The sequence below is a fragment of the Chrysemys picta genome, chromosome 4, assembly GCF_011386835.1.
Source record: "Chrysemys picta bellii isolate R12L10 chromosome 4, ASM1138683v2, whole genome shotgun sequence".
Lineage (NCBI taxonomy): Eukaryota > Metazoa > Chordata > Testudines > Emydidae > Chrysemys > Chrysemys picta.
In genome coordinates this window covers 126,444,594-126,471,224 of record NC_088794.1, presented here as the reverse complement: position 1 = coordinate 126,471,224, position 26,631 = coordinate 126,444,594, and the positions used below count along the sequence as shown (strand labels likewise).

At 40.5% G+C, this 26,631-nt stretch overlaps 1 protein-coding gene across 5 annotated transcripts in view; it reads left to right on the top strand.

Moving 5' to 3' along the window:
* BTBD7 (BTB domain containing 7) overlaps window positions 1-25,310 on the top strand; it is a 114,307-nt gene extending 88,997 nt beyond the window's left edge. For 2 of the 5 annotated variants that reach the window (XM_008165746.4, XM_065595650.1), the window contains exons 5-11: window positions 4,246-4,321; window positions 9,974-10,134; window positions 10,509-10,652; window positions 11,948-12,137; window positions 14,573-14,751; window positions 16,304-16,735; window positions 20,248-25,310. In XM_008165746.4, coding sequence (XP_008163968.1) covers window positions 4,246-4,321; window positions 9,974-10,134; window positions 10,509-10,652; window positions 11,948-12,137; window positions 14,573-14,751; window positions 16,304-16,735; window positions 20,248-21,063 — 1,998 coding nt within the window. In that variant the 3' untranslated portion in view covers window positions 21,064-25,310. Of the gene's footprint in view, window positions 1-4,245; window positions 4,322-9,973; window positions 10,135-10,508; window positions 10,717-11,947; window positions 12,138-14,572; window positions 14,752-16,303; window positions 16,736-20,247 lie in introns of those variants that run through there. The other 3 variants (XM_065595651.1, XM_042858640.2, XM_042858641.2) reach the window with 3 other exon arrangements.
* The last annotated feature ends 1,321 nt before the right edge of the window (window positions 25,311-26,631 follow it).

Here is a 26,631-nt window from a genome sequence, read left to right as displayed (position 1 = left end):
TCTGGAGTATGGCAAAATCCGCACCAACGGACTCAAACAGGCCACAGTAAAACCAGCTCCCAGTAGGCATGGGGCAAGGTCTCTCTTATCTGGGAGTGGACCACTTCAGAAAAAGAAGCTTGAGTTAATCTGAGAACTGTATGCAGTAGAACTCACTCATTGCTCCAGAGACAAATTGATTCTTTCCCCAAAGTAAATTAAAATAAACCAACACGATTAAGATCTTTGTTACCATCAAATGGTGCAGGTTGCAATAGTCCATTTCTTGCTCATTGGAATGGTAGCACCAGTTCCATGGAGAGACAAATATTTTGGTAAGGTCATACAATTCTTTGTGGTACAAAATAAAACAATGGCATGCAGCCCATTTAAGATCTCAGGTCTTAGCTCTACAAGGAGATATACATTCCAAATGGAAATACTGAAATCTATCATTACAGAATTATCTTCCCAGAGTTTCAGAATATGAAAACAAACTCCTGGAATCTAGTGAATATATGATTGGGGAGAGTCACTCAAAGAAGGGAAGCTGAGAGAGAGGAACTGTGGTCACTTGTTCTAAAATGCTGATAAATGTTCTACTAGCATCTTAAAGGAAATTCACAAATTATGTCTCTGTATATATCACTTGAGGTTTAGATATTGGCATTACAAGAAAGAGACGTATGAGCCAAGTCGACTGAAGCAAAGGACATTGTAGTGTTTTTACCAGATTCCCCAACCATGGGGCTCAAGGCCAATACTTCTTGGAAAGACAAGTCTGTGATTGCAGGCATATTTCACTGTAAGAAACCCATTCCTAAAATCATTGTCACATAAGATTCCTGAGTATCACCAAGCTTAACAAATCTCTCACAATATTAAGAGTACTGTCATGATCTTCATCTGTGTAATACAAATCCTAATAAAACCAACTTTCAGCTTCAGTTTGTATGTCCCTTCCTCTTCTCACTAAAACTATCTTGCCTATTCACCACCTTCTTTCCCAGGGGGCTTTAGAGCTTGCCATGTTTCAGTGAAAACCTGGTATATGTTCTATCAAACATGGTGGTTCCATGTACTACCCAGGCCTCTATCCCCACTTCCTCCTGTAATAAGTGGTGATATTGTCCTTCTGCATGAATCCAAACATCCTAGGGAAGTAAAATTCATGTTAGATGTGAACAGAGCTTACAGGGGTTAAAACTCCTCTCACTACCATGCACACTCTGTGAAAACAGCAGCCATTTAACGGGCAAAGAGATTACATGCTTTATGATGAGACCTCCCACCCACACTTTCTGAAACACTACATAGTTGACATCTTTAGTCTTCCTGATGCAACGTTTTGTAGAAAAGATGTTACAGAACAGGATGCCCCAGTAACCTACAAGTTCATCTTCAATCCTGTGTGGGTAAATTGAATCCTCCCTCCCTTCTGCTTTCTGCATCCCACTATGAAGACTGACAGAAAGGGAACTGAGAGAGGTAAAATTCTATTGTGAATTTTCATTCTAGGACTGTCCTTTGGAAGATTGGTATATGCCCAGGGTATTTTCTTGCTATTAAGTACACCTCTACCCTGATAGAACGTGACCCGATATAACACGAATTCGGATATAACACAGTAAAGGAGTGGGAAGCCCCGGTCCCTTTAAAGCGCCACCCAAGCTCCGCTGCTTTACCGCATTATATCCGAATTCGTGTGGAGCCCCGGGCCCTTTAAATCACCGCGCGAGCCTGGCTACCAGAGCCCCGGGGCTCCGGCAGCCAGGCTTGGGCGGTGATTTAAAGGGCCAGAGGCTTTGGCCGCTGCAGGGAGCCTCAGCCCCTTTAAATCCCTGCCCGAGCCCCGCTGCCGGAGCTCTGGCGGTGATTTAAAGGGCCCGGGGCTCCCCACAGCACCTGGAGCACCGAGCCCTTTAAATCACCGCTGCGGAAGTCGGTCCAGTTCGGCACAGCGTACCGTCCCTAAACCCAATATAACGCGGTCTCACCTGTAATGCAGTGAGATTTTTTGGCTCCCGAGGACCACGTTATATCGGGGTAGAGGTGAACTTTGAAAGGGAAGAATGTGTTCCTCCAGGAAATCCCTAAATTTCATGTCACTTTGTTATTTTTTATTACAAATATTTGCACTGTAAAAATGATAAACAAAAGAAATAGTATTTTTCAATTCATCTCATTCATGTTAGAGTACTTGTAAGTATAACTTACAAATGTAGAATTTTTTTTGTTACCTTGTTTTGGTTTTGAGTGCAGTTATGTAAAACTTAGGAGCCTACAAGTCCATTCAGTCCTACTTCTTGTTTAGCCAATCGCTAAGACAAACAAGTTTGTTTACATTTATGGGAAATACTGCTGCCTGCTTCTTATTTACAGTGTCACCTGAAAGTGAGAACAGGCATTCGCATGGCACTTTTGTAGCCAGCGTTGCAAGGTATTTACGTGCCAGATATGCAAAACATTCGTATGCCCCTTCATGCTTCAGCCACCATTCCGAAGGACATGCTTCCATGTTGATAATGTTCGTTAAAAAAATAGTGTGTTAATTAAATTTGTGACTGAACTCTTTGGGGGAGAATTGTACGTCCCCTGCTCTGTTTTACCCACATTCTGCCATATATTTCATGTTATAGCAGTTTCGGATGATGACCCAGCACGTTTGATTTACGAACACTGTCACTGCAGATTTGACAAAATTCAAAGAAGGTACCAATGTGAGCTTTTTAAAAATAGCACTCGACCCAAGGTTTGAGAATCTGAAGTGCCGTCCAAAATCTGAGAGGGACGAGCTGTGGAGCATGCTTTCAGAAGTCTTAAAAGAGCAACACTCTGATGCGGAAACTACAGAACCCGAACCACCAAAAAAAAAATCAACCTTCTGCTGGTGGCATCTGACTCAGATGATGAAAATGAACATGCATCGGTCCACCCTGTTTCGGATTGTTATCGAGCAGAACCCATCATCATCATAGATGCATATCCTCTGGAATGGTGGTTGAAGCATGAAGGGACATATTAATCTTTAGCGCATCTGAATGCTTGTTCTCACTTTCAGGTGACATTGTAAACAAGAAGCGGGCACCATTATCTCCTGCAAATGTAACCAAACTTGTTTGTCTTAGCGATTTGACTAAAGAAGTAGGACTGAGTGGACTTGTAGGCTCTAAAGTTTTACACTGTTTTATTTTTGAGTGCGGTTATGTAACAAAAACAAATCTACATTTGTAAATTCCACTTTCACGATAAAGATTGCACTACAGTAATTGTATGAGGTGAATTGAAAAATGATTGTTTATCTTTATTACAGTGCAAATATTTGTAATAAAAAATATAAAGTGAGCCATATACACTTTGTATTGTGTTGTAATTGAAATCAATATATTTGAAAATGTAGAAAAACATCCAAAAATATTTATAATTAATTTAAATTGATATTCTATTACTGTTTAATCGCAGTTTTAATCGCACTGGTAATCACAATTTTTGTAATTGAGTTAATTTGTTTTGAGTTAATCACTTGGGTTAACTGCGATTAACAGCCCTACTGGACACAGAAACTTTTAACATTAGATATCTTTCTCCCCTTCTCCCCCCAGTGTATTGTGATAATGGAAATCTTTAGAACTTACGTTTAAAAAAAAGGGTGGGGGGCAGCTTAATTATTTTCCTGGCAACTGGTAAAAATACCGGCCAGGTGGTAACTCTAGATTGCTGAGAAGAAAAGGGTGGCGCATGTGGCATAGATGAGTTCCAGAACTTTTTATGACTAGAAAGAATTTATTAAAAATAGAGATTTTTTTAACTCTAGAAACAATAAATAATTTTTAAAAAAACTTTAAACTCCTAAAAGAGAGAAGGCAGTGGGGGAAGACACTTGTAAAATCATAATGAAAAAAACCAACAGAATTAGCAGGTTTGAGGAGGATTTATTTTTGTTTTTTTAAATAAATGATCACTTTCTAGATTAAACGAATCATACCAGGTTCTTTGCAAACTATATTGCTTTGGGAAACTTATATTGTGTAGCAGAACTTAAAGCTAGACTTTCCTACTCTGTCTTTTCCTTAGTTTAGATATCAGTTTTACTACCAAGTACTTGAAGCAACAGTGGTACGTTAGAATGAAGGCTAGTGTGAATATGCTTTTGTGAGGTGATTCAATTCAGTTTTTTGCCTGAGAAATATTTGTTTGTTCAGTGGTTCCCATACAACGCATGGTTAATAAACTAAGTGTGCATTGTGTTCCATTTCTTTATTATAGGCAAGTGAACAAGATATTCTTAAATATCTTGTTAAATGGGGAGAACATCAGTTGATGAAAAGAATAGCAGACAGAGGTAAGAACCTTGTTTTTAAAAAATAAACTTGCTAGAGAAATGGATTACATATTTCAAACTGATAGTTTTTAAGTTCAGGAAAATATGTAATCTGACTATACTGTGAGCAAAGGAAAGCTAAACGAAAGCACTACTCTGGGAATTTGTCTTCACTAAAACATCAGCAGTACCAAATAAACATTGTACTAGAAAATAGCCAAAAGCACAAGCACTCTTGATATTAGAAAGACAGGATAGGTGAGGTAATATCTTTTATTGTATCAACTTCTAATGGTGGAAGAGACAAGCTTTTGACCTACACAGAGCTCTTCTTCAGGTCTGGGAAAGGTACTCAGTATTACAGCTACGTACAAAGGGGGACCAGTTAAGACATTTTTAAAAATTTTATTAAAGCTAATGTTAAAAAATATAATACACAGGTTGAGAGAATTCAGAGTAGCAGCCGTGTTAGTCTGTATCTGCAAAAAGAACAGGAGTACTTGTGGCACCTTAGAGACTAACAAATTTATTAGAGCATAAGCTTTCGTGGACTACAGCCCACTTCTTCGGATGCATACAGAATGGAATAAATACATTTATATATATTTATATTTATTCCACTCTGTATGCATCCGAAGAAGTGGGCTGCTTATGCTCTAATAAATTTGTTAGTCTCTAAGGTGCCACAAGTACTCCTGTTCTTTTTGAGGTTGAGAGAAGTGTATGTACCTCTGGGTATAGTGCTTAGATTAGCCACAAATACAAAGTTTGTTTTTTAAAAGTTATATGATGCATAGAGTACATAATCAGCAATAACCCAAATTTAGGTGAATAGATTTAATACAGTTTAGATATTAGAATCCGAATACTCGGGTACATCACTCATGAAAAGTTGTACAGAGATTTGGTGGTGGAAAGCAAAATATATCAATGAGTGGAGATTGTCCCTCAATAATTGAGAATTTAGGGTAAGTTGTCCATTTAGAAAATACAGTCCATGAGGAAAGTTTTTCAGTTACTTTCCTGACTGACCATTTAAGGCGAAATGGCCAGTTAACACCTCTACAGTCAGAGGTAGGGCCCTACCAATTTCAGTGTCTGAAATCAGCCCTCCCCTGTGAAATCTGGTCTCCCCTGCTGCTGAGAGCCTGGGGCTCCTAGCTGTTAGTCCAGCCACGCTGGGGAGGGACAGGAATTGTCCTTCCCCTGCATGGCTGCTCTTGATGGAGAGATTAGATACCCCTCCAGAGGCAGCACAGAAATGATGATGGTACACCCTCACTTATGCGCTGCAGCAGCCTGGGAGCTGGGCTTGGGGCTTCTCCCCCCCGCCACTGCTCCTGCCATGGCTCCGGGCTTCCTCCCCCAGCAGCCGGGGCTGGGGGCTTCCACTCCTGCTGGTGTAGTGCGAGAAACTGAAACGGCTATCTGTAGGAATTTGCTACATCTGACAGCAGTTTATTTTACAATCCCTTACATATGAGTAACTGCTACAGGTAGCAGTTTCTTGCAGTACACCAGCTGGGGCTCAGGGCAGTCCGAGCTCAAGGCTGCCCAGCTCGAGGCTTCAGCCCCGCAGCTGCAGCCAGGGCTCAGGTCAGTCCAGGCTCGGGGCTTCTTCCCCCCAAGGCTCCTGCTGGGGCTTCGGGTGACCTAGTTGGAGCTTCCACCCTAGGGCTTCCTCTGAAGTTGGGGCACCCATTTTTCCCGGGGCACCCAGATTGGCTGGGGGTCCCGGCCTTAATCTGTCACTGCTCTGGACTTGGAGCCCCCAGCTGGGGCCCTCCTAGTAGCATGGGGGAGATCCTACCCACCTCCCGGAACCTCCTCTAACTGCAGGAAGCACGGAGGATGGCTGCTGCCTAGGCAGCACAGAAGTGAGGGTGGCAATCTTGGGGCCTCCCCTTCCCCCCAACAATTTTGCAACACCCCCCATCCCATTTTGGGTTAGGACCCCTACGGTTACCACACCGTGAAATTTCAGATATAAACATATGAAATTGTGAAATTGACCAATTTTAAAACCCTCTGGCCGTGAAATTGACGAGAATGGACCATGAATTTGGTAGGACCCTAGTCATAGGACAAAGAGGGTTAGTGGCTTACAGATTGTTATAATGAGCTATAAATCCAGTGTCTTTAAGTCCATGACTTTTGAGGTCTAGCAGAATTTTGGATTTAAGTTCCAGGTTCATCTTCTGAAGGTGTTGTACAGTTATGGAATGATGGTTTTGTGAGAAGCGTTCGCCCAGAGGTGATAAGGTGTTTTTTGTCTTTTATTTTTCTGAGTTCATTTGAGAGCATAGTGATATCTCATTTCCCCTACTGAATTATTGGGACATTTAGTGCACTGGATATGGTACACCACATGTTGTAATAGTAATGTGTAGAACCCATGGATATTGAAGGGTATGTTGTGGTGGGTGTTGAACATCATACCAGTGGAGATATGTGTGCAGATTTTTTGCATCTGTCATGGTAGGATGTGGTGTCATTTTAAGTTGATGTGTCCTGGTCTGTGGGGAACTTGCTTCTGATTGTGAGTTTAGTGTGGTTGGGGGGTTGTTTGAAGTCCAGAAAAGAGGATTTGGGAAAGATTTTCTTTCAGGATATGGTCCTCATCAAGTATGGATTGTAATTGCTTGTTTGCTACCCCATATGCGTTCCAGTGTGGGGTGGTAGGTGACAACTAGGGGTGTGCGGTCAGCAGTTCTTTTCTGGTATTGAAACAGATTCTCTTGGGGTATTTGGGTGGTCCATTCCATGATGCAGTCTACTTCTCTGGTGGAGTATCCTTGTTTGGTAAAGGCAGTTTTAAGTGTGTTAAGATATATGTCCTAGGCTTTCTCCTTGGAGCATATGCTGTGGTGTCTGAGTGCCTGGCTGTAGATAACCGATTTCTTGGTGTGTTTGGGGTGATTACTGGATCTATGAAGGTAAGCGTGGTGATCCATGGGTTTCTTGTATGTAGTAGTCTGGAGCTGATCATGGTGCATTTGTTCAGAAGTTCTTCCTCGAGGTGGCCCATGAAGAGCCATCCTAGTACTCCTGGCTGTTCCCATGGTTTGTATAAAGTTTGTTGTTGAATGTAAAATTGTTAAAGGTGAGGATGAAAAGGATGAGTTTTTGATAATGTCTGGGGGGTGGATATCTTAGTGTTGTCCATCGTCTTCTACTATTTGAGACAGGCAACAGTTCTGTTGTTCTGAGGATATTGGTGTATTTAGGACAGGGGTGGGGTCTGGGGCTTGCCCCACTCCGGCACTGCAGCCGAACAGCAGGGTCCGGGGCCACTCTGCACAGCTCCCGGAAGCAGCGGCATGTCCCCCCTCCGGCTCCTACATATAGGAGCAGCTAGGGGGCTCCACTCCACACGCTGCCTCCGCCCCAAGCGCCGCCCCTGCCGCTCTCATTGTCCAGGAACCACAGCCAGTGGGAGCTTCAGGGGTGGTGCCTGCAGACGCGGCAGTGCGCAGCAGAGCCGCCTGGCCACACCTGCGCATAGGAGCCAGAGGGGGGACATGCCACTGCTTCCGGGAGCTGCTTGAGGTAAGAACTGTCCGGAGCCTGCACCCCTGATCCCCTCTCTGACTCCAACCCCCTACCCCAGCCCTGATCCCTCGATCCCAGCCTGAAGCACCTTCCATCCCCAGAGCCCACATCCCCAGATGGAGCCCTTATTCCCCCTCCCCCCCCACACTCCAAATCCCTGCCCCAACCCTGATCGCCCTCCCAACCCCTCAGTCCCAGCCCGGAGCACCCTCCTACACCCCAAACACCTCATCCCCACCCAAGAGTCTGCACCTCCTCCCGCAGCCCTCATTCTCCCCTGCACTCCACCCCACCTGCCCCAGCCTGGAGCCCCTCCTGCACCCTGAACTTCTCATTTCTGGGTCCAACCAGAGCCCTCACCCCCTCCCGCACCCCAACCCCAATTTTGTGAGCATTCATGGCCCGCCACACAATTTCTATATCCAGATGTGGCCCTTGGGCCAAAAAGTTTGCCCACCCCGATTTAGGAAGTGCAAGAATGGTTATTAATGTGGGAGGTTATTAATGTTGTGGAGTTTCTGAAGAAAGTCAGTTGTGTCCTGGAGGAAACTGACCCTTTCTGTGATGAGTGGTTTGAGGATGGTTTCTAAGAGTCCGCATATTCTTAGGGTAAGAGTGCTGTGGCCAAATATAATGGATCTGCCTGGGTTCCCCTATTTGTGCATCTTGGGAAGATGGGGGATGATGTTGTATAATTTCTCAGAGTTGTTTGGGAAAGGATTTGATGATATCCCTAAATTGCTGGTTGAACAGTGGTGTGGGATCTTCTTTGATTCCTTTATAATAGGTGGTGTCAGAGAGTTGTCAGTTGGCCTCCATGACAACATCATCATGGTTGAGGACTACAATGGTGTCCCCTTTGTCTGCTGATTTGATAATTATCTGGCGGATGGATTTCAGGGATTGTATAGCTGTCCTCTCAGCGGTGGAAAGATTGTGGTGGATGTGATGCTTGTTAAAGATTTCACTGATTATTTTACTGAAGTAATTAATGTAATGATCAAGTGTGTAGTTTTGGTCTGTTGTGGGATCTCCAGTCAAATGATTTTTTTTCTTATGACTGTCTGTGGCGTATGACGGTAGTTGTGGGTGGTGTTGTCTTTTGTTGTGAAAGAATTGTTTGAGGCAGAGTCAGCAAAAGAATTCTAGTAGTTCTCTTGTAGTATGGTATCAAGTTCTGTGGTGGGGAGAAGTTCAGTCCCTTGGAGAGTACAGATAATTCAACTCCAGTTAAAGGAGCATTGATAATTTGATGGTTGGGTGTAGTGTGCAAGTGGTGGGTCCTGGTTTATGGTTTCTCCTGAATGTGGTGTTCTGTGCATTGTCGGGTAGTTGGTTCCACTTTCTGTTTTTGTGGTGGGTAGCTGTCATCGGGTTTTTTATAGTTGTTTTGGGATTCTTGCATGATCTCTGTCTGGGTTTCCTGATATATTTTTTTTTCTTCCAGTGTGTGGGAACATGTGGTGATTTCTTGTTTTAGGTGATCCCTTCTGGAATATGTGAGGTGCAAAAGATGGTTCCTTAGTTTTTTCTGAAGTCGTTCTGCAGAGCTGTTCAGTATATTTGCAGTTGTATGTAATAAAATATGTATTGTAGCTCAAGCAGAAATAATGGGCTTGATGCAGAAATTACTAGATGGGTTATATGGCCAGTGCTGTATAGCTGACTAGATTATGATGATGGTCCCTTTTGCCATTAAAAATCTGTGAAAATAGTCTGGTCTTTCTTGGAAACCACTGGGGGAAGGGAAAAAATCCACAGAAGAGTCTTGAGGAACTACCAACTGTTGGGGATGAAAAGAGGTTTTTTTGTTGCTGCAGGAGCATGGTTTTGCAAAGAGATACAAACCATCTTTCTGTCAGCTTAAGCAGTAACAAACCAGATAGAAAATAAATTTTGGGGAAATGGCTTTTGGGCAGGTGACTCACATCCATAGGAACCAGATTGAATTGTGCTGGTGGCATGCTGGTTCGTTTTGTGGAAAAACAATGCCAGGCACTGTCTGTCACTCACTACGCAGATTTCCTTTTCCTTCCTGCAACAGAAAAGTAGAACTTCTGTTTTCCTATTAAAAAATGTGTATTCAGGTGGAGACTATATATTTATTATTCCTTTCCACAGAGCCCAATTTACTGAGTGGTACTGCCCACAGTGTGAACAAACGCGGTGTAAAGAGGCGAGATCTTGACATTGAGGAGCTGAGAGAGATCCTATCTTCTCTTTTACCTGTTGTCCGCACTGAGCACATTTTACCTATGAACAGTGAAATACTGAGTGATGCTGTAAGTCTTCCTTCTCCCACACCCCATAATCCACCTTTCAGACACACAGATCTAGCCTATGGGATTTTATATTTCAAGCAGTGCAAAAGTCCTGTGTTATTTTAACTTTTTTGAGATAGAGGCACCAAAATTTATGAAGTTTTGTTATTGATAATTATCATAAAATAGTATTTTTAATGCAAGTTTTGTGCAAAATTTAAAATTTGGAATGGCTGGTGAATTTTGGATCCGAGTGAGTACTACTTGATTAAAAAAAAATGATTTCACTTAAATTCCTCATGGAGCTTGGCTGTATCTATTCAGCGTGTTTGGTTACTAAAATATTAGTAATATAAATTGTAATACATTCAGTTTAAAAATTCTGTCTTTTACAGATGAAGAGAGGCCTCATTAGCACCCCTCCTTCAGACATGCTACCAACAGCAGAAGGTGGAAAGTCAAATGCCTGGCTACGGCAAAAAAATGCTGGGATATATGTTAGGCCACGACTGTTCTCACCATATGTAGAAGAGGCAAAGGTAACCATTGATGATATGTGGTCATTACTAAACTGACATCAACAAGGAATTCTGCAGACAGAAGGTTTCAGTATATCTTGTATTGTTTGCATGTGCTGGTCTAAAATACTAACACTTTCAGTTTAACAAGGCTTATGGGGCTCATCATCAGACCCAAGTCTACAGCTTGTTGGAAGACTTGACAACTGTTCTAGTCAGAATTTCCTGATTCACTGAAATCAAAATGTTTTGATGAGTCTTTGGTTTTGATGAAATTCTGAGGGAAGACCTGCCTGGCGGTATGAAAGCTGAGAGCCTGGGGGTCCTGGCTTCTTCCTGGAAATTCCACCTTTCAGAGAATTTTTAAATTTTTGGTTTTCATTCCAAATGTGAACTAAGCCACATTTTAAAATCTCTAAATCCTCTGCAAAACAGAATAGCTGTCCTTGTCCAGCTCTCCTGAAGCCCCCTATTGTGCACCTCCAACAATAACCTCCCCATAACTCACCTTAAGGTAGCAGCTGAGGTGCAGGTGGCATCCTAGGACAGGCTTAGGAAAGGGCATGGGCATGTCTGTGATGGGGCAGGAGTATGATGCAATCTGGCAATCCTGGCTCACAATGTTAAAGCAGCCGTGACTTATGCTAGGAGCTGGTTTGGCCTCAGCAATGCCTAGGTTTGGGTGACAGAAGGGCAGTGTAAAGACAGCTATTCTCATCTCCCTCTCCCCCACCCCACTGGTGCTCTTATGCATCTGAAGATCGAACTTCTGTAATCATAACAAGAGTCCATAAGCATATGAGATTTTGACTTTTTTTTTTTTTTTTTTGAGGGGAGATTCCTAATTTTTTGTTCATGGGATCAAACTAAAGAAACTCCAACATTAAATCCCTTTTGCTATCATTAAAGTACTCTTTTGCTAATATTAATCGGGGGGGGGGGGGAGGGAGGGAGAACGGACTTGACTCATGGGCTTCCATCTATAAAGTGAAGAGATTACATTTCCAGCATCATCTGAGGGGTGCCTAAACTTAATTTGTTGATTGTAAAGTGCTGTGAGAATTTTGAGTGGAAAATACTCTAGAAAACCCAAGTAATGTTATAAATTGGGAGCAGACGAAATGGGTTTGCATACTGTTAGGCCTTCAGCCCCTGTGCTTCCTACATATTAGTGGTACCTTTTAAAAGGATTGATCTGATTATTTCAGGGGGCAGTAGTTGGTTGTGTTATGGTTACTCTATGTGGAAAATATGACTTTGGAAAAGTAGTAGAATTTTTTGTAGCAGTTCTTATTATCTAACTACTATTGTTTTAGTCGGTGCTAGATGAGATGATGGTGGAACAAACAGACCTAGTTCGTTTGCGGATGGTTAGAATGTCCAACGTGCCCGACACCCTCTACATGGTAAACAACGCAGTGCCACAGTGCTGTCATATGATTAGCCACCAGCAAATCAGCAGTAATCAGTCCAATCCTCCTTCAGTTGTCGCCAATGAAATCCCAGGTAAGAATGCTAGCTGAACTGCAGCATTCTATTTACTGTCCTCTGGGGTTCTGTTGATGGGGATTATTAAATTCTTCTTGTTTCCCAGAGTTTTCTCATCTGGTGTTGGTAGATGGACTGCTTATTTTAAGAGATTTCCTCCAAGGACTCTGAGTTTGGGATGAGTGAGAATTTTTTTTGAGTAGAATTCTAACTAATTGTGAAGGAAAGGAGCCCTAGTAGAAAGGGTGCTAGTATTCAGTTAGTGTAGAAGCACTTTTATAACCATAGTATCTCACCAGTATGATACTAGATTCAAATATCTACTCTACAGAGCTGTCCATAACTGATAGCTTTCACACATGCCCCCAACAGCAGAAGGCAGAAACGATGCCATCCTATAGACAAGACTCCAAAAAAAATCAACCAGATGTCAAATTATATAACCCGTTGCATTGTGCCAAATTCAAACACTAGTAAGCTGCCAACAGGAAAAATTTCCCAAAAATAACTTTGCCTTGACTGAAAATGTCCTGCTGCCACTCCTGAAAAATTCCACTCCAAGGACATGGAATGAGAACATCTCGACCAATCTTAAATGCCATCGTAGCTGGGTTCTGGGCAATTCAAGGCTTAAAGATTGTCACCAACGCTTTGACTCACACCCGAAAACAAAGAGCAAGCCAGTGCAGTATTTTGAGCACAGGAATTTTGTGCTGGTAGTGGCCCACCTTATTTAATGCTCCACTGATAACAAGAAAAAGGGATTGTTTAGCCAGTTTCACGAGCAGGGAAATCATTAGAGCTGTGGACTGAGCCAAATAGGTTTGCGTTACAGGCATATGTTACAACAAGCTGTGCTCTCATGCCAGGAGACATCCCTGGAGCACAGAGAGCAGAAAAGAGCTGGCCATCTGAAGAACCAAGCAGCATTCTCCTGTCTGTGCTCCAGGAGCTAGGTATAATTCTCAGCTGATCATTGCCCCACAAGGACAGACTGAACGTTTTGGGCTGGTAGTGTGACATGTTCCTTAGGCTTTGTGAATCTCCGCTGAACTGTACCTGCAGTATTCAGGTTATGGTCAGCAAACTCTTGTCAGGGTTCTTTGGACCTGTTTGTCTGAATCAGAAATCATGCAAGAGCTGAACTTGGCCCATGAACTCCTGAGTGAAACTACATTGTTCCTGTATCCTGCTTCTACAATGGATGCCATCCAGACAACACTAAAACGTGTGTGATTTTAGAAGATTGAGCGTGTTGACTTACGAAAAATTGCTCCAAACTCAAGCCAGGTTATTGTTAACAAACCTTTTGAAGGGAAGGCTGAGTCATGCTGCCCTGAAATCTTCCTTTCATATAGTGTGACCTTGACACATAGTGTTTTACTGTCTGAGTGTTTTGCCATGGTGAAACAGAGTATAGAGGCTTGTTTGAGACTCTTGGAGATATTGCTGTTCTGCTCATGTTTACTATGTTAGTTCATATGCCAGAAATAAAAAAGAAAACATTTTGGAAAAATTAGCAAGTCTGATACCACACACACAGTGGTGAACTTTATGAAACTAGAAGCAATTGATGTATGTTTGTAGTTACATGATGTGGTGTTTATTTCACCTCTGAAATGCAAATACCCCATGCATTGCTCTTGCTGTCTAATCCATTTAATCTTTGTGGACCTTTCATCACAGATGGTAATATTTTGCCATTGGATAGCTGGTGAGGTTCACGATTCCAATGCTGCATTTACGGAGGCTTGAATTTAACTTTTCTCAAGATATGCAAATGTTACTAGGGACAGAAAATTCACAAAGAAATCTCACCCATTACCTGACAGCAGCAAAATGTTACATGATAGTTGTGCAATAGGATAGCCAAATACCCAAAATTACATATGATTTCCTTTTGGAAAGGTTTCTAATTATTTCTAGGCAGCTGCATAAAACAGTGTAATTTTCACAGGTTTATGTTGGCTTAAAACTCATGTAATTTCTTTAAAATGCCTTTTCTGTAGTTATTACTGGTACTATGGTCTTGTGATCCCACAGTTCCACCAAAAACATCAATTGCGGCAAGAACATCAGCCTATTGTTGGCCTATAGTATTCCAGAGGGAATGTGCAGTTGAGATTTAAAATATTCTGGCTCCCAGATCACTGTAAGGGGTTTACAAAGAAGAGTATATTTGTGGTTTGCTTTAGTAGAAGCCAGAAAAATGGCGCACATCTTTAGCACTAGTATGTTCTACACTTTATCCCATAAAGATGCTCTAAGGCATTAAGCACAAATATATGTCATACTATTCTTGGCTTGGTGCCAGTCGTCTTCAGCAACATAGTCAGCCTAACATCAATTCAATGACGTGATTAACTTTAGTTTTTCATTCAGAATTAAATAGTCCCATTAACATCTTAAGAAATAAATTCTCTTGTAACTTTTCACTGTCATTTTTTCCCCAGTTCCCCATCTCCTTGTTGTTAAAGAGATGGTCAAACGGCTCCAGGAGCTCCGTCATACTGAGCAGGTTCAAAGAGCATATGCTCTTAATTGTGGAGAAGGAGCCACTGTCAGTTATGAGATTCAGATTCGTGTATTGCGAGAGTTTGGACTTTCTGATGCTGCCGCTGAGCTTTTGCAGGTATGGAAAACTGTCTGGGTAAGTTTAATTCCTCCTCCAGGATGATTTGGTGCGAATCTTTTGAAAACTGAATGTTTGACCAGGACTGCAACAAAAACTAACATTGTATAGGTGTACGCTTTTTTTTTTAACTCTATTTTTGTATTTCTACTGAGTGATCAGGCAGTAGTAATGAACTGCTTGCTGGAGGTGTAGAAAATTGGATGTTAGAAAGAGGGTGGTATTTATACATCGTAAAATGGGCCTGGAAGTGAAGAATTTTTACCAGTGAGAAAATGCATATTTTTATTATATCAAATAAATAAATTTAAGCTTATTTCCAACATCAACCAGCAGTGGCATTTGTTGAAAGAGGTGGAGGAGACACAGAGGGAATGTTAATGCTTCTTTTTGGAAAAGATGCCATAATGTGGAGTGAAAATGTGAAAGTGCCTGATTCCAGTGACATTGGTTACATGTATTCTCAGAATCTGAGAAGCTTTTGTCATTGTCACTGTGCAAAGCACTTGATGTTCAAGCATTCCTGGGGAAAGGGCTGATAATCGCACAGACTCAAAGTAAAATACAATGTTCTTGAATTCCATGGGGGAACACCAGTAGATTTCTTATGTGTAATCAGTTTAAAATTCTTACATTTCTGTCACTTAAAAACCACCATCCACTAAAGAAGCGTTTGGTCTTTTCCTCCATTTGAACTGGTTGGTTAAATGTTGCAAAAATGGTGTTCCAGTGCTTGTCACTCTTGTTTTAATTCTTATTTGTTTATTGGTAACATTTGCAGTGTTGTTTGCTATGCATGAACATTAGAGAATAGGTATACTTTTGCAATACCTATATTCTTTTGGGGGACACAAGCATGAGTAAGAGCAGTCTGTGCTCACTATTTATTATTTGCTGTTTGTCATTTGTTGTTGGTTATTTTCCTGTTTTGAAAAGCTTCCATCTAGATACGGAGCAGAAATTATATCATGTGACTTAAGTGACCACTCACTGTAAATAGTGAAAGTGAGCAATTTGTGAACAATTTGTGAACAACTTGTAGTCTGCAAATTGTTCATCCAAATGACTCTGAATACTTAAGAATAACAAATTGTTTCAAGAACGAGTCCTGAAGAGGGAAAAGGACTAAATATTTAGATAGTAAGTCAGTCCTTGCCCCCAAAGAATTTACAGTGTGCCCATACAGCAGGTGGGCAGGGAAAGGGGGCAATTTTGATTGAGGCCTCCAAATGCTGCCGGAATGATGATAATACATTTGGACATCTTAATCACAGTGAGTAATTTGACCAGTTCTACCACATAGGGAAGCTGATGCAAGGCTCTCGCCTCTGACTTTTTCTGAAGGTGTCTCCCTTATGGCCATGCTGCTCTTTCATGATCAGCTCTTTGTCACCTTTTTAAAGTCTTTCAGTGTATTATTTAAAACAGTGGGTCTAACTAGTCATTGTACTAAGTCTAGATTACAAGTCCCAATCTTTGGTCAGTTTTATAGGAAATCTGCTCCAAAAACCACAACTTTTTTAATCTCTGATTTTGTTGTATTCCCTTGCAGAATCCTCACAAGTTCTTTCCTGACGAACGGTTTGGGGATGAAAGCCCACTCTTAACTATGAGACAGTCTGGACGATGTCGAGTTAACAGCACTCCCACTGCAGAAACCATGTTTACAGAACTTGACTCTTTTGTGGCCTTCCATCCACCACTGCCCCCTCCGCCACCTCCTTACCATCCACCAGCTACTCCTGTTCATAGTCAGTTCAAAATGAGCTGGAAACAAAGGGTGCCGAGTCAACATCCCTCACGTTCCTTTTCTTATCCATGTAACCATTCACTGTTCCACTCCAGGACAGCTCCTAAAGTTGCCCCACCTGTCTACTTACCTGGTGTCAAAGCAGCAGCACCCCCTGATTGCACTAACACTACAGGATTGGGGAGACAAACAGTAGCTGCAGCAGCAGCAGTAATGGCAGCTGAAAAGCAAGCAGTAAGTGCATCTTTTTTTCCCCCCATCGAAGTAATTTGTTGAAAAGGAAAGTTAAGGTGAAATGTAATGAAATAACGTGGCTTGGAGGGAGGTGCAAAGGCTCAGTGGGGAGTGTAAATGTGAAAATGAACCTTCTCCCCTCCACCCCTTCTGTAAAATACCTGAACCATCATGGTGGAGGGAGCCAAAACAGAAGGAGCAGAACTAGTGGAATAGACAGGGGAATAGGTGAATATAGGTGTTACTCTTTCAATACATATTCGCTTGAGAAGTAATGTAGACAGACGGGCATGTGGAGGAAATCCGTGGAGAGTTCTGAATGCCTGGAGGCAATTTTGAATTGGATTCTAAAATGAATAAACCGGTGGAAGGTGACAGAGAATGGGATATATGCATATATAGAAAATGTTCATGGATTAATATTTAAAGGTAAAGAAAAAATTGTGTACATATCTAAGTTGCAAGGAAGACTGGTTTCCTTGAGTGAAGCTGACTTCATCATATGATTGGTAGTATGTCTGGATAGAAATGTAATTGCTAAAAGCACATTTTAAAAAGAAAAGTTTTAATGTTGCCATTACTTATTATCAGTTTTAAGACTCCTAAACCTGTTTCGAGACTGTGTGTGCACATGTCTCCCAACACACTATACTTCAATTTCTGAAGACCTGCTTGTAGTCACTCAGATCTTTCCAAACAATTTATATTTACTTAAACCTGAACTTTTGTATGCTCTGCACCCAAAGGTGACTTGTTTTTCAGTTGGTAAAACTCAGTTCAGCTCTTTCTAAATTACCTGAGCTTGGTAGAAGTTGTTTTCATATTTTAAGAAAAAGATTCAAGTGCTTTCTTAAGCTCCCGTTACAAAATACCTCATTTTTAAGTTAGTTCAAACTTGCAATGTACTTATTCCTCATATTAAAAAATGCCTTTGACATAAGTTAGTGTCTGAAAGTCATGCACAAAGCTTGTATGCTTATTAACCACTAGATCATAACAAGCAAATACATGGTAGGAACTCCACAGGTTGGAATGAGTGAAACTGCTTTTAAAGAAGGAACGGATTTAAAGCAGTTGTATGTATGCTTCTTTGTATTCTATTTAACATTAACTTAAAGAAACCCCACGCCCTCTTGAATGCAAAGTAATGACTAAGAATTTAGTATAGGAATTACCCTACTGGTCTCTGAACAGTGACCAATACTAGATATTTCAGAGAAAGGCACAGGAAATCCTGTAGTAGACAGCCTGCCCACAGGAGAAGTTTCTGCCTAACACGCTGTTAGTAATTACCTTATGCTAAAGCATAAGGAACCTTTTAAAATATCTTTTTATTGTTTCTAACATAACTGTAGATGTTGTCATTATCCATATAAATCCTTAAAAAAAAAAATCTTAAGCCCTTGGCCTCTTTATTCTGTGGCAATGGTGCTCCAAAATTTGTTTTTATATTTTGGGGTAAAAAGTATTTCCTTATTGTACTGCCTTTCAATTTCTTTGCTTCTCTTTATTTTTATATTATCTAAAAAGTTGGGATTCCTTTTCTATACTTCATTATTTTAGATACCTTTAACTTGTCCCCTTATTCATTTTCTCACCAGTTACAATCTTTTCAGTCTCTCTTCCTGTTGAAATCTTTCCATGTCAGTTCAATTTTCACTTTCTCTCTGCACCCTTTTTCTGTGATCCCTTGAGACTGAGTGACTAGACTTGAACACAGTCTCTCAGGTGAGGGCATACCATTAATACATACAATGACATAATATAGCCAGTCTTTTCTAGCCCTGTTTTAAGTAACAGAGGGTCCTGTGGCGCCTTTAAGACTAACAGAAGTATTGGGAGCATAAGCTTTCGTAGGTTCTTACCCACGAAAGCTTATGCTCCCAATACTTCTGTTAGTCTTAAAGGTGCCACAGGACCCTCTGTTACTTTTTACAGATTCAGACTAACATGGCTACCCCTCGGATACTAGCCCTGTTTTGTTAGACATACTAACGTTTGCTCAGCGCGCAGAAATGGTTGGGGGGGGAAGTGTTCATTGAGGTAGGCAAAAGTACACCTGGGTATTTTTCCTGAGTGATTACAATTAATTTAGGAGCCAGAAATATGTATGATTGTTTCAAATTATTCCTTCCCACTTGCATTCAACATTGACTTGTACCTGCCATTTATGCTGCCTATTCACTTGTCTTTCTTAGGTCCATCTGAAGTTCTTCTGTCATCTCTAGTCTGGACTAAACTAAATAATTTTGTCATCTTACAAATTTTGTCATCTCACTACTCACTCCCTTTTTCTAGATAATGAATAAATATATTAAACAATTCCAGTCCTAGTAAAGAATCATTGATACAGTATCCTGCTGTTAACCTTTTGCCATGCTGAAAATTGACTATTTATCCCTACTTGTCTTAGTTTCTAATCAATAAAAACGTTTACTTCTCAATCCATGAATATGTAGCTTCCTTAGTAGCCTTATATGAGGGTTCAAATTTGTCAACTTTTTCTCCTTTATCCATTCTTTATCCATACCCATTCTTTAGCCAATGTGGTCAAATAATTCTAGTAAAGTAGAAACGCACAATTTTCCTTCACAGCCCTTGTACTAGTTTATACCTGTCAAGTCGTGTTCATCTAGTGGTTTGCTGGAGATGATAAAAGTAGAAATTATAAATTTTCTGGGAGGTTTATTGGTCTGTAATTGGCAAGATCACCTCCAAACATGTAACAAGGAGAGAAGAATCAATTTCGTAACTACCACAGCAATTTTAACTCAGCCATATTGTGTGCAAATAGAGTATAGATGAAACCGCATTATATTGAACTTGCTTTGATCCACTGGAGTGGGCAGGTCCTCCCCCCACCCCCGAGCGCTGCTTTACTGTGTTGTATCCGAATTTGTTTTATATCGGGTCGCGTTCTATTGGGGTAGAGGTGTAGTTACCATTTCATAAAGGAATGGGGAAGAGAGATTGGACATGGTTTGCTCTTTGCAAGGGAGAGCCATTCTCTTGAGATTTGATTGGTTGCATATTCCGATGTAGAAATGATATGCATGATCTTTTGCTTTTTTACTTATTCTTTCCAAGGGCAATGTGCAGAGTTGGATGTTTTCAATAGTTGCTTCTCAGCGCTAATTCTGGGTAATAATCTGCTTTTAAAGCTGGTTAGTGTGGATCAAATGTATGGAATACAGTAGATGAGTCCCTCCTCTAGGAGACTGAAAAGTAAACTACTGATTGGGGTGTGTGTGTGTGTGTATGTATGTGTATATATATGTGTATATGTATGTGTGTATATAAAAAATTAACCAATTTGGAGTAGCACATGCTCTTAAACAAGTTTTGAAACCATGTTGAAGTTACTGGCTAGGATTGCTCTAGAAGACTGAAGTGGGTCAGAAAGGAAAAGCATCACCAACTACTACAGAAAGTGATGTTACTGATAAATTAAATTAAAATATAGAAGTAAAGCAAAATCCAAGTAGACTTAACTCTTTTCCTTTCTTTTCCAGTGTACTCAGCCCATGTTAAATGAGTTGATGCCAGATATTGCTATGGGTGTGTCAACGATGTCTCTAAAGGACAGAAGATTGCCAGAGCTCACGGTTGACACACAATTAAGCCAGCCAGTGACAGAGGTTGGACCTGGACCACCCCAGCATATTTCATGTATTCAGACTAGGCACATGCACAGTTCTCGAAAGAAACATGCAATAGAACAAAAAATAGATACTCGAGAAAATCAACAGGAGTATCCAGATTTCTATGATTTCTCTAATGCTGCATGCAGACCTTCCACTCCAGCACCTAGCAGACATACTCCTTCACCTTCCCAAGGCATGTATTTTGGTCCAGATTTGTATAGCCACAATAAGGCATCACCAAGTGGCTTAAAGTCAGCCTATCTACCTAACCAATTATCTCCTAAAAAGCAAGAGGATTCTAGGAGAGAATATGTGCTTTCCCAAGATGGGCATCAGCACAGACAAAAGAATGAGCCAATACACCTCGATGTCTTAGAACAACCTCCCCAGCGGTTGGACTTGGCATTGGCTGCCCAGGAAAATGCTGGTAATGGCCCAATTCACATCAGGGGAAGAACAAAAATGGAAACTGACTTAACATATGGGCTAACCTCTAACAGACCTTCGCTCTCTGCGTACAGCTCTGAGACACAAGACGAGCGATCCAGCAAGAGACTGACAGATGAGGAGCCTCTGGAACACGAAGCACAGAGAAATACCGATTTAGAAAGGGAAGATGCAGTAAGCAGAGGAAGGAGGTCTCCAAGCAAACCAGACTTTCTGTATAAAAAATCTGCCCTCTGAAAGCAACCTCCACTATTTCTCTGGGCCTGAGAGTTGTGAAACACCCCATCCTTTGCCACTTTGGGCCTGACTTTTGTCAGACAAATTCATTAATGCCAGCAGAAAACTCAATTTTGCTCACTTTTTTTGTATATACATTGCTTTATTAGAGACGGCACGCTATCCGTTTATTTTGAATGCTGCTTCTGGGTTTATTTTTGTGGTTTGAAGATATTAAGCCTTTACAAAAAATAGCTGGCACTTTTTTTTACAAATTGGTAGCCTTTTGCACCTGTACATTTATTTTACCTGTACTAGTTTTGTACTAATATGTTAAACTTTCTTGTTACATTTAAAGGACTGTATTTTCATACTTCTGCATTTTACCTTTCACCTACCAATTCTCCATGTGCATTGGGTTGCACACTATGAAATGTATTTTCTTATGAGATAGTAACAATGTGTTTATTTTTGAATTATAGGAATTCCAAAGAACAGCACATCAAAATACTTTTTTAGTAACATTGTTTGTTTAGGTCTGAAATCTGCCTGATCTATCACTACTGCAAATCCAGTCTAATACCATTCTGTTCAACAAGTCATGGCAGCTGGTCTCCATTCATTCTGATTCAACACGTCTACTCTAAAACATATGGCTGGGGCTTTCAAAAGAACCTAAAAAAGATTTAGATTTCCAGGTCCCAATGAAATTAATTTGAAGTTGGGTGTCGCTGCATTAGGCTCCTTTGAAAATCCCAGCCTACATTTTCTGGTTCATTTGTGATTTTGGAGAACTTCGTGGGCACTGAGAAGCATTTATCAGACTCAAATGATTGATTTGTGAAGAAAACGTAGAAATATTGCAAATTAATGGTAACATTACTGTGCTGGTCAGGATACCCTTGAATTGGGCTGTGTGAAGGTCAGAGTTCAGAGGATTCATGCTAAAACCTAAAGTTCTAGGAAGATCAGGCTTACTATCTGATGTTGTTGTCTAAATTATAACACTGTCAAATGAGAGGGCTGCCTCTCTAGTGGAGGTACTGAGGTGATTGCTCATTGCCTTCTTTTGTCCTGCCTATGAGAAAAACAAAGGGCTTTAGTCTACCTGATGTCATTCAGTGTTCCTCAACATTTTAAATGTCTCTGAATTTATCATTTCAGCCGTTCTCTTTTGTGAACTGAAGAGTAACTGTGTTAGCTTCATTGGTTGCAGCTGGCTTAGCACTTTTTAAAATTATACCTCTAGCTCCTTGAGTAAAACAATTGTGGGGCAGGGGTGTCTGACTCTTCCACTAACATAAATACAAGGTAGAGAGCAGACACTGGTGGTTTGGGCACATCCCTTGCCATTGTGCTGAGGTTACACAGTATAAGGGGTTTAGTGATGGTCATTGAAAAGTCAACACTTGCCAATAGTTACCACACACTTATTTCCCATTCTGAATGTTGTGAAGACTCTGGTATATGATACCACAGTGTAGTAACTTCTGGTAAATGCCTTTTTTTGGGGTTGGTCACTATAATGAAAGATCTTGCAGCAGTTGAAGACCTCAATCAGTGTGAGCTAAAGACTGTTTTAACCTTAAAAATGCTTAATGCTATTTAAATGTAAATCTTTCAGTTTCCTTTAGTATAAGTCAGTTTTCCTGGTCTTGCCCATCCCTTCCCCCCAAAAACAAAAACAACCTCCCCACCCTCTCATTAATGTATACAAGGCTTAGGCGCCATAAGACCTTATTGTGCAACTGTGCACTGAATTTTTAAACTAGAAAGTGGTGTTTGGGTAAACTCTGTTATGGGTTTGTGATCTAGTAAATCGTAATCCCTCCTGCAGCACTTTCATACCACGTTAAGATTCCTTTAAGTTACACTCGTGTTAGTCTAATGATATTGGGTGGTGAAGGTTGACTAAATCACAGTTGATAATTAGTCTTTTTCGTCTTAGGAGGCTTGGTTTGAAATCTGGGTTGGGCCACAAGTACAAAATGCATGTGGTGATTCCAACCTCCTCTGTAATCTATGTTGTGTTCATAGAATCGTAACACAGTGTGGAAAGTTGTCCTCACCTCCAGAAACGTTAGGATAGGTTAACATGGGTGTCACACAGGCTAGGGACTGAGGTGCATTGGCCTTACTCTGTGACGTTCGTCACAACATTTTCATATTAATTCCTAGCCATATGTACTGCCCCCCCCCACCCACCCACCCATGCTCACGAGCACTAAAATCAATGTAACCCTCTCCCAAAAAGTAAATGACTACTTCCATCGAAGCCTGTGTTCAAATGTTAGTAACATGATCACTTTAAATCCTAGCTTCCAACAGAAGACTTACTATTTGTATAACTTTACCTACAACTTGATAGATCTGCTTACAGGAAACCTGTTTTAGCTATTGATGTCGTTTGATGTGGCACTGTATGGTAAATTGTGACTTAAATCTCTTAGAAATAGTATGAGTAGTTATTTGATGGAACTTGTGGAGGGGTGGCTGGTAAAGAAGGCTGAGAAGTTTCATGAGTATGTTTTGAATGCAACCATCAAATGTTTTTGCAGTGGAATATGTTAAGTTTTTTATGGAAAGTTAGTCTGCCCTTAGAAAACAGTTGCCACTTTCAAGGTCTCAGAAGCTGGCATTTCACACCATCGAGCAGTACTTAAGGAAAAACAACCATGAAAAAGCGAGAAGTCCTAGACAGGCCATAAGACAATCAGGCCACTTAGACAATCTGCACTTTCACTTACTCATATTGATCTGGGAAAAAGATAGAGAATTGCTGCTGATCTCAAAATATTTTCAGGGGAGGGTAACCCTTCGTCATCTTTCCTTGGGGTTTTTCTTTTTTTAAATTGTAGGATTTAATCAACATTCTGAATTTTTGGCAAAGTGTAATTATTGAAGTCAAAAGTTGCACGATACAGCATTGTAGCAATTGTCCTCTAATCCCAGGGGTGCTTAATATTTTTTGTGTATATTAAACATACATCACTTCTCCTCCCCCTCCTTCCCCCCCAGTCCTAAACAATTTAGAAATCTCATCAATTAGTGAGATGATTGAGTTTTATTTTTGGTCGAACCTGCAGGTAACAGTGATATGTCTCTTGCAGATGTATAAAAGGAGTGTTGTCTAGTTTGTATTTCCTGTGTCATCACTGGAGCCTCCTTGAGAAGAGAGCTCTGACTTAGTTTGTTGTAATGCTGACAGTTTTTTCTTCTAGTTTTTAAGTATAGGCAAAGTAGGCCAAATTATGCCCTGGTTTAAGTTAATACAACCTGGTTAGTGAATGGAGTTGCCTCTATTCATCCCAAGGTTAAATTTGGCCCCAGGCTTGTATAACTGGACATGTGAAATTTAATATAAAGAATACATGCATCCGACTCTATAGAAGCGTTATGCTGAAACTAATCTTCACTCCCCTCATCCCAAAAAGCAGGTGACATGCTGGGGTAGTGAGGTGTCTCAGCTACTTAATACAAAAGATGTTACCATACCCTATGCTATACTTCATCTCTTTTCAGTTTATTGGCTGCAGCAGAAGCCCCTTGTTTACATGACAGACTTTCAAATTAGAGTGGGGATTCTAAGATCTCCCTGTCCTTCCATATAGTTCTGAATCGGAGAGAAAACGGCTTACCCATTTAACACTGTTTGATGAAAGATGCATCAGTAGATGTTTACTTCACAAATCATAGGGTGATTTCCTGTTCTTGGTTTATTTAATGTTCATTTACTCAAAAACAAAACAGAGATTTCTTCCCTCCCCCTCATTTTCTAACACGGTGTATGGATGAATAACTTAATTTCTGGAAAGGATGCTACTTTCAAATTGTTTTGCTGTTTCTATCTCTACTTCTGGAAGGTGGCCTTGCCTTCTGCAATGTTACATTTTGTTTATTGTCCTTGTGCTGTTACTGGTAGTCAAGTGCCTTCAATGCTAAAGGCTCAGAAAAATTTCTTAAACTGACTTCATGTCCTATGCAAGTGTTTTTTCTACAACCTGCATAACCAGTACTTTGTAAAACTTGTTTACGCTTCAATTGTACATAGTGGTTTTTTTTTAAAAATAGTATTTTATTTAGGTACCTCCAAACTTGAATTCTAGTCTTGTGTGATGCATTGTAAAACAATACATTTCTCTTTTGAGTACCATTACAGTTGTAAAAAGGTTTTCACTGGTTCTATTTTTCTACTGTTGCTGAGAAGCATGTAACATGACTTTATCCTACATATAGTTGGCATTTCAAATAAATGGCTTGTATAGAAAGTGTTTGTGTAACGTTTTTCAGTTCAGCTACCTAAGACAATTGTGTTCCATATCCATCTGCATGCTCTTAATTGATAGAAATATCCCTGTTGACTTATTGGAGGAATAGAGTACATCTTAATAACTCAGACAGGTAGGTATGATTATAGTATAGTCAATGCTGTCAAAAAAGGAAAATATAGGGGGAAAAATGCCCTGTAACAAAGGGTCTTAGAGGAAGAGAGATTATACTTGCTTCCTCTTAGAATAGGACATTGCCTTGAATTTTAAGGCTGTGATTCACACTAATGGGAACATGGGAATCCAAAGGTAGTAATTTTGCTCATTAAATAGTTATGTATTTTTAAAAGGTTTTATTTGGGTAAGTGAACTTTCCTCTATAGGGCTGAGTTGATCTTGCTTTATTTAGGTGACTAGTCCCAGTGAAGGCAAACGAAGTGTTAGTAAGGCAGCAGGACTTGGCCCTTGACCCAGAAGCCATTTATATCCTAAAGAGAACAGAACAGTTGGAGAAAGACCTTCACTGAACACAGAGCATTCATTTCATGGACAATTTGCAGTTACCCAAATCAGTTAAGATGTATGAAATGAATTTCTCAAACTTACAGTATTTGATTATTTCAAAGCTATGTTAGGTTTACATATGCGAGCCAGGCTACGTTGAACAGTTTGATTTTGAACTGCAACTGACTTCTAGGTTACCTGTTTAGTTTTCTTTTCTGCATGATGCCACAGGTGCATGAAAAAACAATGTTCCCCCTTTAAGAATAGAGGGATAACTTCCTACATTGTAAAATAAGTTAGTGCCCGTTTTAAAATGACTTTTTTCACGAGTCGTGTTCTTCCAGACTGATTCTGCGGGAGGTGGAGGGGGTGCGGCAATGTGCCAGCTTTAGGTTCTTTAGGAAAAAAGCAACTTTCAAATACACTAGATGCAAATAAATTCAGATTACAGAGATAAAATAGCTAGTGCAATGTATAAGCATCCACTGATCTCTTCAATTAAACTGCTTTACTTGATGTGTTTAAAAATGCAATGTAAAAACAGTTGCTTTCAAAGTATACCTCTTCCCATGAAATTCATAAGCAAACTGGAAACTACAATAACTTCTAACTGCAATTTTTGGATAAAAATCTAGTCCTTCACAAGGAAACCATCTACTTCATGTGTGAAATGGTGATTTAATTCTTTAAGAGCACTGTCACCTCTCTAAAATTCTCCAATAGCACTAAAAACTGTTGGATGTGGGCAGAGACATGTTATAGATCCTGAAAGCTGTCAGATTAGATAGTAACCTAGACTGTGTGCTTTTCCTGGGTA